The 12,664-nt window shown below is 39.4% G+C and overlaps 1 protein-coding gene across 1 annotated transcript in view; it reads right to left on the bottom strand.

The window, feature by feature from the left end:
- Window positions 1–459: 459 nt before the first annotated feature.
- Window positions 460–12,664, bottom strand: part of TBCB (tubulin folding cofactor B) — a 53,876-nt gene continuing 41,671 nt past the window's right edge. Inside the window, exons 5-6 of the mRNA XM_053688732.1 lie at window positions 8,096–8,168; window positions 460–1,303 (exon numbers count right to left, since the gene is read on the bottom strand). Coding sequence (XP_053544707.1) covers window positions 1,186–1,303; window positions 8,096–8,168 — 191 coding nt within the window. The 3' untranslated portion in view covers window positions 460–1,185. The remainder of the gene's footprint in view (window positions 1,304–8,095; window positions 8,169–12,664) is intronic.

Genomic DNA, 12,664 nt, shown 5'->3' with positions numbered 1-12,664 from the left:
GCCAGCCTATTACATTATCAGGTTGGGTGAGTGGTTGTGGCACTCAATATGTTTAAATTGTGTACCCTAAAAAAAAAAAAAAAAATCATTTCTCCAGAGAAAGCGTGTCAGTAATGGGTTTTATCCATTCAGGACAAAACATTTTACTTCTGGATCCAATTGCTTTGAGATGTTCTAATTATAGGGTAATACGCAACATGGTTTGTGGCTGACTGGTAATTTCTATATACATACACGTGTCAGCCTTTGGTTGAGAACTGGAAAACATCTGAAGTTCTACACCAATAACAAATATCTGTCTGATTTTAATATAACTGTTGGTGGTATATATATATATATATATATATATATATATTTATATATATGAAAAACACGTTCTGAAGAAAGCACAAATACTAAAATAGTCTATAAACAAACATGAGATAAAGAGAAAACACAAATAATCACAGACTCTATGTATACAGCTCCTGCTTTGTTTGTTTATTAAGCTTGGCATGTGGCGACACACAGTACATAAAAACGTACAAGGGGAACTAGGCTGATAACTTTAAACCAACCCAGCTTAACAGCCTCCAATACCAAAAAGCTGTTGGACCCGTTGTTTGGTGTCTGCTTTAGATATCCAGTAAATAAACATGTCCAACTTAGCCACTGAAACTAGATGATATAACTTGAAAACCCCCACAAAATTCCTGGACAAAAAAAATAAAATAAAAACGCTATCTAATCAGACTAACAAGCCCACCTAATTAGTCTGGTTAACCACCCTACTTAGTTAAACCATTAGCAAAGTGATAAATAAATTAACATGTACTGTACATTTGGTCATCGTAAACATAAAAAAAATGTGGGAAATGTTCTATATAGAGAGTATATGTAAATTATATACACATCCCTGTATATAACATTTCTTTCTCTATGACGCGGTTACTGCTGGTGGCCTGCATACTGTTTTTTTGGCACAGATCATAATATGGTTGCCTCAGATATTGCTTCACTATGGCAGCCAATTTTTTCCATGGTTCTTCTAAATGTGTGATACCAGCTTGAGTTATTTGCTAAAACACGCGGGAGGAGAACGATGTATACTATGTATCAATATGGCAAAGAAAACAAAACTGGGATATGGGTGGGGCAAGTCAGGTATTTAAGGTAAGAGGCAAAAAGTAGAGATATTGCGGGAGGTCACATCTCATCATCCAAACCATAGTCTTCTTCTGGGAAGTCTCCAACTACTACAAACTGAGGCTTCATGAAGGCACCATACTTCAGAGGACATGTGAAGTAGCGTTTTCCCTCAACACTAGAAAGAAAATGAGAAAATGTTAATGCAGTTATGGAAGGAAACAGATAACCCGTTTGTCTCACAGTATCAGTTTGTAGATGGGCTGGGCCATGTCTGATATTTATATGTCTATATCAGAAATGATTTATTACCGCTTCTTGCGTTTTCATCTCTCTTCTGCACCTTCTGACTATCTACATGCTGTTCCTTTGTCTCTTTTAATACAATCACTTTCTATTTATCCCTCTTTTGTCACAGTTTCAGATGCAAAATTGTCAAGCTAGGGATAGCTGCTTAAACATGAGATATATATATATATATATATATATATATATATATATATATATATATATATATATATATATATATATATATATATATATATATATATATATACACACACATACATATATACACACACACACATTATATATATATATATATATATATATATATACCCATATAGTATGTCTCTTGTCATTGGCTAGCTTACAGTACTGCACTGCTGTTCCTGAGCCTACTCTTCAACAAAAGATACCAAAGGAACAAAGTAAATTGATATGACATAAGTTGGATAAAACTTCATGCTCTCTCTAAATCATGAAAGTTTAATTCTGACTTTACGGTTTCTTTATCTGTCAAAACTGTGGGCTTTCTAGTTCCCTGTGAGAATTGGAGGTGAAGATTCCAGACGTCATAAGCCTAAAATTGCTAAATTCCACAGTGATTTATTGTTCGCTCTAGTGACTCATTCTTATCTGTTCCTAACTGAATGCAGCAAAGGAGATAAGGAAAACTATTTTACAGCAGTATATGTGAAAAAATGACTGCTGGAAAGCTATGTCGAACAGAACCAATATACGTAGCTGAAAGGTTCCGTTGAGGGCTAGCACTCAATGGTCTCAAGCCACTTATTCGACCAAGGTAGTCCTCTGCAATGTGTTGTTTGTAAATTAAATGCCTCTGTGTGAACCAAGCACTACAAAAAAACATACTTTATGTAAGAACTTACCTGATAAATTCATTTATTTCATATTGGCAAGAGTCCATGAGCTAGTGACGTATTGGATATACAATCCTACTAGGAGGGGCAAAGTTTTCCAAACCTCAAAATGCCTATAAATACACCCTCACCACACCCATAATCCAGTTTAACAAATATCCAAGAAGTGGGGTGATAAAGAAAGGAGTAAAAAGCATCAACAAAGGAATTTGGAAATAATTGTGCTTTATACAAAAAAAATCATAACCACCATAAAAAAAAAGGGTGGGCCCCATGGACTCTTGCCAATATGAAAGAAATTAATTTTTATCAGGTACGTTCTTACATAAATTATGTTTTCTTTCATGTAATTGGCAAGAGTCCATGAGTTAGTGACGTATGGGATAGCAATAACCAAGATGTGGAACTCCATGCAAGAGTCACTAGAGAGGGAGGGATAAAAACAGCCATTTTCTGCTGAAAAAAAATTAATCCACAACCCAAATATAAATTTAATCTCATAAATGAAAGGAAAAACTTAAAACATCAGCAGAAGAATCAAACTGAAACAGCTGCCTGAAGAACTTTTCCACCAAAAACTGCTTCCAAAGAAGCAAATACATCAAAATGGTAGAATTTAGTAAATGTATGCAAAGAAGACCAAGTAGCAGCTTTGCAAATCTGATCAACTGAAGCTTCATTCTTAAAAGCCCAGGAAGTGGAAACTGATCTAGTAGAATGAGCTGTAATTCTCTGAGGCGGGACTTGACCCGACTCCAAATAGGTTTGATGAATCAAAAGCTTTAACCACGAAGCCAAAGAAACGGCAGAAGCCTTCTGACCTTTCCTAGAACCAGAAAAGATAACAAATAGACTAGAAGTCTTCCTGAAATCTTAGAAGCTTCAACATATTATTTCAGAGCTCTCACCACATCCAAAGAATGTAAAGATCTCTCCAAAGAATTCTTAGGATTAGGACACAAGGAAGGAACAACAATTTCTCTATTAATGTTGTTAGAATTCACAACCTTAGGTAAGAATTTAAATGAAGTCCGCAAAACTGCCTTATCCTGATGAAAAATCAGAAAAGGAGATTCACAAGAGAGAGCGGATAATTCAGAAACTCTTCTAGCAGAAGAGATGGCCAAAAGAAACAACACTTTCCAAGAAAGTAGTTTAAATGTCCAAAGAATGCATAGGCTCAAACGGAGGAGCCTGTAAATCCTTCAAAACCAAATTAAGACTCCAAGGAGGAGAGATTGATTTAATGACAGGCTTGATACCAACGAAAGCCTGTACAAAACAATGAATATCAGGAAGTTTAGCAATCTTTCTGTGAAATAAAACCCGAAAGAGCAGAGATTTGTCCTTTCAAGGAACTTGCAGACAAACCTTTATCCAAACCATCCTGAAGAAACTAAAATTCTAGGAATTCTAAAAGAATACCAAGAAAATTTATGAGAAGAACACCATGAAATGCAAGTCTTCCAAACTCGATAATAAATCTTACTAGAAATAGATTTACGAGTCTGCAACATAGTATTAATCACGGAGTCAGAAAAACCCCTATGACTAAAGCGTTCAATTTCCATACCTTCAAATTTAATGATTTGAGATCCTGATGGAAAAAAACGGACCTTGAGATAGAAGGTCTGGCCTTAATGGAAGTGGCCAAGGTTGGCAACTGGACATCTGAACAAGATCCGTATACCAAAACCTGTGAGGCCATGCTGGAGCCACCAGTAGCACAAACGATTGCTCCATGATGATTTTGGAGATCACACTTGGAAGAAGAACTAGAGGCGGGAAAATATAAGCCTGTTGATAACACCAAGAAAGTGTCAACGCACCCACTGCTTCCGCCTGAGGATCCCTGGACAGGTACCTGGGAAGTTCCTTGTTTAGATGAGATGCCATCAGATCTATTTCTGGAAGCCCCCACATCTGAACAACTTGAGAAAACACATCTGGGTGGAGAGACCATTCTCGGATGTAAAGTTCGACAACTGAGGTAATCCGCTTCCCAATTGTCTATACCTGGGATATGAACCGCAGAAATTAGACAGGAGCTAGATTCCGCCCAAACAAGTATCTGAGATACTTCTTTCATAGTTTGAAGACTGTGAGTCCCACCCTGATGATTGACATATGCCACAGTTGTGATATTGTCTGTCTGAAAGCAAAAGAATGGTTCTTTCTTCAACAGAGGCCAAAACTGAAGAGCCCTGAGAATCGCACGGAGTTACAAAATATTTATTGGTAATCTCGCCTCTTGAGATTTCCAAACCCCTTGTGCTGTCAGAGATCCCCAAACTGCTCCCCAACCTGAAAAACTCGCATCTGTTGTGATTAGGTCTTTTATCCTGAGGCAAAAAAACTCCCTCCCCCCCCCCTCGTGACAGTTGAAATTATTGAATCCAACTGAGAACCAAATAATGTATTACCTTGGAAAGAAAGAGATAGCAATCCAAGATTTAAGCCACAAAGCTCTTCTAGCTAAAATAGTTAAAGCATAGATTTAACATCAATTTTGATGATATCAAAAATGGCATCACAAATGAAATTATTAGCATGTTGAATCAAGTTAACCATGCTAGACAAATCATGATCCGATACTTGTTGCGCTAAAGTTTCCAACCAAAAAGTTGAGGCAGCTGCAACATCAGCCAAAGAAATAGCAGGCCTAAAAAGATGACCTGAATAAAAATAAGCTTTCCTTAGATAAGATTCAAGTTTCCTATCTAAAGGATCTTTAAAAGAAGTACTATCTTCCGTAGTGATAGTAGTACATTAGCAAGAGTAGAGATAGCTCCATCAACTTTGGGGATCTTTTCCCAAAACTCCAATCTAACTGCTGGCAAAGGATAAAAAAAATTAAACCTTGAAGAAGGAATAAAAGAAGTACCAGGCCTATTCCCTTCCTTAGAAACCATAATAGAAATAGCATCAGTAACTGGAAAAACCTCTGGAATAACCACAGGAGGTTTATAAACAGAATTTAAACGATTACTAGTTTTAATATCAAGAGGACTAGTCTCCTCAATATCCAATATGATCAACACTTCTTAAACAAAGAACGAATGTACTCTATTTTAAATAAATAAGTAGATTTGTCACTGTCAATATCTGAGGAAGGATCTTCTGAATCAGATAGATCCTCATCAGAGGAGGATAATTCAGTATGTTGTCGGTCATTTGATATTTCATCAACTTTATGAGAAGTTTTAAAAGACCTTTACATTTATAAGAAGGCGGGATGGCAGACAAAGCCTTCTGAATAGAATCAGCAATAAATACTTATAAAATTCACAGGTATATCTTGTATATTATATGTTAAAAGAACAGCAACAGGGAATGTACTATTACTGATGGACACATTCTCTGCATGTAAAAGTTTATCATGACAACTTAATACAAACACACACAAGATTACAACAAATGTACTTAGCTTTTGTAGAACTATTATCAGTCAGCAGGGTTCCAAGTAATTTCTGAGACAGGATCAGATTGAGACATCTTGCAAATGTAAGAGAAAAAAAAAAAAACATATAAAGCAAAATTATCAATTTCCTTATATGGCAGTTTCAGGAATGGGGAAAAAATGCAAACAGCATACATAGCCCTCTGATAAAAAAAAGGCAAGAGGCATATAGGAATGGGGTTTAAAATAATGAAAATATTTGGCGCCAAGTATGACGCACAAACAGAGAAAACATTTTGGCGCGAACAACATCCGGAAATGACACACTCGCGTCATTGACGACGCAACCTTGTGAAAGGACTTGGCGTCGACAAAGACGTCGGAAATTACGAATTTGCGTCATCTAACGTAACTTTGCGCCAAAATAATCTTGCGACAAAAATTACGCAATATAGTTTGGCATTTCATGCCCTCGCGAGCCTAATTCTGCCTGCGAATTTAAAATGACAGTCAATTGAAAAAAAGGCTATACCCCAGGTAAGAAATACATTTTCCTAAAAAATGCATTTCCCAGATATGAAACTGACAGTCTGCAAAAGGAAATATACTGAAACCTGAATCATGGCAAATATAAGTACAATACATATAGTTAGAACTTTATATAAATACATAAAGTGCCAAACCATAGCTGAAAGTGTCTTAAGTAATGAAAACATACTTGCCAAAAGACACCCATCCACAAATAGCAGATAACCGTTTTAGTACTGGTTTGGCTATCAGTAGAGGTAATGGAATATGAGAGTATATTGTCGATCTGAAAGGGGAGGTAAGAGATGAATCCCTACGACCGATAACAGAGAACCTATGAAAAAGATCTCCCGTGAGGAAAAACCATTGCATTCAATAGGTGATACTCCCTTCACATCCCTCTGACATTCACTGTACTCTGAGAGGAATCAGGCTTCAAAAATGCTGATAAGCGCATATCAACTTAGAAATCTTAGCACAAACTTACTTCACCACCTCCATAGGAGGCAAAGTTTGTAAAACTGAATTGTGGGTGTGGTGAGGGGTGTATTTATAGGCATTTTGAGGTTTGGGAAACTTTGCCCCTCCTGGTAGGATTGTATATCCCATACGTCACTAGCTCATGGACTCTTGCCAATTACATGATAGAAAAGGCTATGTTAGTTGGGAAAGATAGTAGTAATGTCCCTTTAATATAGTAATAGGAGATTTGCGTGTTTGAAGCTTTTGAGACAAAACTTTTATTTTTCAACAGCGCCCATTACTTTATATAGAATACAACTTTACACATATTTCTTCAGTATTTACATTTGTTTTGCAGTCTAGTAACACGAAATAAAAGCAAGTGGCTTTTCAAAGGTTATCTAATTTGTGGCCTGATAGTGACATATAAATGAGTGCCTGCACTCAAACAATTAACGTATACCATCTTGCAGGGTCACGGACAGCAGGACAGAGTTAAATTAAAGGGACACTCAGGTTTTATTAAATTTTCAGGATTCAGATACAGCATGTAATTTTAAACAACTTTCCAATTTACTTCCATTAAAAAAAATGTGCAGTGTCTTTTATATTTACACTTTTTTTGAGTCACCAGCTCCTACTGAGCATGTGCAAGAACTCAGACTATACGTATATGCATTTGTGATTGGCTGATTGCTATCACATGGTACAGGGGGAGCGGAAATATACATAACTTTGAAATGTGTTAGAAAAGAATCTACTACTCATTTGAAATTCAGAGTAAATGTTATTGTATTGTCTTGTTATCTTGCATTTGTTGATTATGCAAATCTGCTGTTTACTGGTCATTTAAGATCATAACAACCAAATGAAATAAATAGTGATAGAATAATGTAAAGTTTGTTAATCCATATATTAAAGTGAATGTCAATTTAGATGAATCGGTGCCCGGTTTTTAATAATCCTATTATAAATAATGGCACTTTAAAATCATCAAAATTTACATTTCACGCGTTTCCTTACCTTTTAATTTTCACAGCAGCTCCAGCGATTGCCCCGGCCGTCGGAAGCCTCTTCATACGTCAGAATTCACAAATCCGGCTTCCTCCAATCACAGCTTCCCCCCGGGGGAATCTTGGCCTGAGGCAACGCCGTGATTGGAGAAAGCTAGATTCGTCATTTTGGACCTGCGAAGAGGGCTTGCGACGGGCGGAGGAAGCGCTGTAAATTTTTGAAGAAAATGAGTGAAATGTAAATTTTGATGAATTAAAGTGCCCTTGTTTTTATGCCGATTTATGGCTAAATTGACATTCACTTTAAATAATTTTATGTAGCACTAAAAGGTTTAGTTAAGAAGAAATTACAGATCTGTTTTTTAGAGGAACCACTCAAGTGTCACCAGGTATAGTCTCCTCACCTGCCATCATGTTTTCCTAATGGTTCGTCATATTTAACTCCGATCCAGTAACCAGGTTTAAAATCTGTTAAACCTAAAAACAAAATATAAGTGAAAAAAGATCTCCCAGACAAATATTGGTCTTTTTATAAACCCATAAATGTATCTCTATCCGAGTTACAAAACGCTTGTCCATTGGTGCAAACTGACCAAACCAAACATTCATCTGTTCACACGTAGCTTGTCCATTGGTGCAAAGTGACCACACCAAACCAACCATTCATCTGTTCACACGTAGCTTGTCCTATGGTGCAAACTAACCTCACCAAATCATTCATCTATTCACACGTAGCTTGTTCTATGGTGCAGAGTGACCTCACCAAACCATTCATCTGTTCACACGTAGCTTGTCCTATGGTGCAAAGTGACCTCACCAAACCATTCATCTGTTCACACGTAGCTTGTCCTATGGTGCAAAGTGACCTCACCAAACCATTCATCTGTTCACACGTAGCTTGTCCTATGGTGCAAAGTGACCTCACCAAGCCAACCATTCATCTGTTTACACGTAGCTTGTCCTATGGTGCAAAGTGACCTCACCAAGCCAACCATTCATCTGTTCACACGTAGCTTGTCCATTGGTGCAAAGTGACCTCACCAAACCAACCATTCATCTATTCACACGTAGCTTGTCCTATGGTGCAAAGTGACCTCACCAAACCAACCATTCATCTGTTCACACGTAGCTTGTCCTATGGTGCAAAGTGACCTCACCAAACCAACCATTCATCTGTTCACACGTAGCTTGTCCTATGGTGCAAAGTGACCTCATCAAACCATTCATCTGTTCACACGTAGCTTGTCCTATGGTGCAAAGTGACCTCACCAAACCATTCATCTATTCACACGTAGCTTGTCCTATAGTGCAAATTGACCTCACCAAACCATTCATCTGTTCACACGTAGCTTGTCCATTGGTGCAAAGTGACCTCACCAAACCAAACATTCATCTGTTCACACGTAGCTTGTCCTATGGTGCAAAGTGACCTCACCAAACCAACCATTCATCTGTTCACACGTAGCTTGTCCTATGGTGCAAAGTGACCTCATCAAACCATTCATCTGTTCACACGTAGCTTGTCCTATGGTGCAAAGTGACCTCACCAAACCATTCATCTATTCACACGTAGCTTGTCCTATAGTGCAAATTGACCTCACCAAACCATTCATCTGTTCACACGTAGCTTGTCCATTGGTGCAAAGTGACCTCACCAAACCAAACATTCATCTGTTCACACGTAGCTTGTCCTATGGTGCAAAGTGACCTCACCAAACCAACCATTCATCTGTTCACACGTAGCTTGTCCTATGGTGCAAAGTGACCTCATCAAACCATTCATCTGTTCACACGTAGCTTGTCCTATGGTGCAGAGTGACCTCACCAAACCATTCATCTGTTCACACGTAGCTTGTCCTATGGTGCAAAGTGACCTCACCAAACCATTAATCTGTTCACACAAAGCTTGTCCTATGGAGCAGAGTGACCTCGCCAAACCATTCATCTGCTCACACAAAGCTTGTCCTATGGAGCAGAGTGACCTCGCCAAACCATTCATCTGCTCACACAAAGCTTGTCCTATGGTGCAGAGTGACCTCACCAAACCATTCATCTGTTCACACGTAGCTTGTCCTATAGTGCAAAGTGACCTCACCAAACCATTCATCTGTTCACACGTAGCTTGTCCTATGGTGCAGAGTGACCTCGCCAAACCATTCATCTGTTCACACGTAACTTGTCCTATGGTGCAAAGTGACCACACCAAACCATTCATCTGTTCACACGTAACTTGTCCTATGGTGCAGAGTGACCTCACCAAGCCAACCATTCATCTGTTCACACGTAACTTGTCCTATAGTGCAAAGTAACCTCACCAAACCATTCATCTGTTCACACGTAGCTTGTCCTATGGTGCAGAGTGACCTCACCAAGCCAACCATTCATCTGTTCACACGTAACTTGTCCTATAGTGCAAACTGACCTCACCAAGACATTCATCTGTTCACACGTAGCTTGTTCTATGGTGCAGAGTGACCTCACCAAACCATTTATCTATTCACACGTAGCTTGTCCTATGGTGCAAAGTGACCTCACCAAACCATTTATCTGTTCACACGTAACTTGTCCTATGGTGCAAAGTGACCTCACCAAACCATTCATCTGTTGACACGTAACTTGTCCTATGGTGCAAAGTGACCTCACCAAACCATTAATCTGTTCACACGTAGCTTGTCCTATAGTGCAAAGTGACCTCACCAAACCATTCATCTGTTCACACGTAGCTTGTCCATTGGTGCAAAGTGACCTCACCAAACCAAACATTCATCTGTTCATACGTAGCTTGTCCTATGGTGCAAAGTGACCTCACCAAACCAACCATTCATCTGTTCACACGTAGCTTGTCCTATGGTGCAAAGTGACCTCATCAAACCATTCATCTGTTCACACGTAGCTTGTCCTATGGTGCAAAGTGACCTCACCAAACCATTCATCTGTTCACACGTAGCTTGTCCTATGGTGCAAAGTGACCTCACCAAACCATTTATCTATTCACCCGTAGCTTGTCCTATGGTGCAAAGTGACCTCATCAAACCATTCATCTGTTCACACGTAGCTTGTCCTATGGTGCAGAGTGACCTCACCAAACCATTCATCTGTTCACACGTAGCTTGTCCTATGGTGCAAAGTGACCTCACCAAACCATTCATCTGTTCACACGTAGCTTGTCCTATGGTGCAGAGTGACCTCACCAAGCCAACCATTCATCTGTTCACACGTAACTTGTCCTATAGTGCAAACTGACCTCACCAAGACATTTATCTATTCACACGTAGCTTGTTCTATGGTGCAGAGTGACCTCACCAAACCATTTATCTATTCACACGTAGCTTGTCCTATGGTGCAAAGTGACCTCACCAAACCATTTATCTGTTCACACGTAACTTGTCCTATGGTGCAAAGTGACCTCACCAAACCATTCATCTGTTCACACGTAGCTTGTCCATTGGTGCAAAGTGACCTCACCAAACCAAACATTCATCTGTTCATACGTAGCTTGTCCTATGGTGCAAAGTGACCTCACCAAACCAACCATTCATCTGTTCACACGTAGCTTGTCCTATGGTGCAAAGTGACCTCATCAAACCATTCATCTGTTCACACGTAGCTTGTCCTATGGTGCAAAGTGACCTCACCAAACCATTTATCTATTCACCCGTAGCTTGTCCTATGGTGCAAAGTGACCTCATCAAACCATTCATCTGTTCACACGTAGCTTGTCCTATGGTGCAGAGTGACCTCACCAAACAATTCATCTGTTCACACGTAGCTTGTCCATTGGTGCAAAGTGACCTCACCAAACCAAACATTCATCTGTTCATACGTAGCTTGTCCTATGGTGCAAAGTGACCTCACCAAACCAACCATTCATCTGTTCACACGTAGCTTGTCCTATGGTGCAAAGTGACCTCACCAAACCATTCATCTGTTCACACGTAGCTTGTCCTATGGTGCAAAGTGACCTCACCAAACCATTTATCTATTCACCCGTAGCTTGTCCTATGGTGCAAAGTGACCTCATCAAACCATTCATCTGTTCACACGTAGCTTGTCCTATGGTGCAGAGTGACCTCACCAAACCATTCATCTGTTCACACGTAGCTTGTCCTATGGTGCAAAGTGACCTCACCAAACCATTAATCTGTTCACACAAAGCTTGTCCTATGGAGCAGAGTGACCTCGCCAAACCATTCATCTGCTCACACAAAGCTTGTCCTATGGTGCAGAGTGACCTCGCCAAACCATTCATCTGTTCACACAAAGCTTGTCCTATGGAGCAGAGTGACCTCGCCAAACCATTCATCTGCTCACACAAAGCTTGTCCTATGGTGCAGAGTGACCTCACCAAACCATTAATCTGTTCACACGTAGCTTGTCCTATAGTGCAAAGTGACCTCACCAAACCATTCATCTGTTGACACGTAACTTGTCCTATGGTGCAAAGTGACCTCACCAAACCATTAATCTGTTCACACGTAGCTTGTCCTATAGTGCAAAGTGACCTCACCAAACCATTCATCTTTTCACACGTAGCTTGTCCTATGGTGCAAAGTGACCTCACCAAACCATTAATCTGTTCACACGTAGCTTGTCCTATAGTGCAAAGTGACCTCACCAAACCATTCATCTGTTCACACGTAGCTTGTCCTATGGTGCAGAGTGACCTCACCAAACCATTTATCTATTCACACGTAGCTTGTCCTATGGTGCAAAGTGACCTCACCAAACCATTCATCTGTTGACACGTAACTTGTCCTATGGTGCAAAGTGACCTCACCAAACCATTAATCTGTTCACACGTAGCTTGTCCTATAGTGCAAAGTGACCTCACCAAACCATTCATCTGTTCACACGTAGCTTGTCCTATAGTGCAAAGTGACCTCACCAAACCATTCATCTGTTCACACGTAGCTTGTCCATTGTTACAAACTGACCTCACCACACCGTTCATCTGTTCACACAGATATTTATGT

Source organism: Bombina bombina, chromosome 7 (genome assembly GCF_027579735.1).
Source record: "Bombina bombina isolate aBomBom1 chromosome 7, aBomBom1.pri, whole genome shotgun sequence".
Classification (NCBI taxonomy): Eukaryota; Metazoa; Chordata; class Amphibia; order Anura; family Bombinatoridae; genus Bombina; species Bombina bombina.
This window is presented reverse-complemented; position numbering and strand designations above follow the sequence as displayed.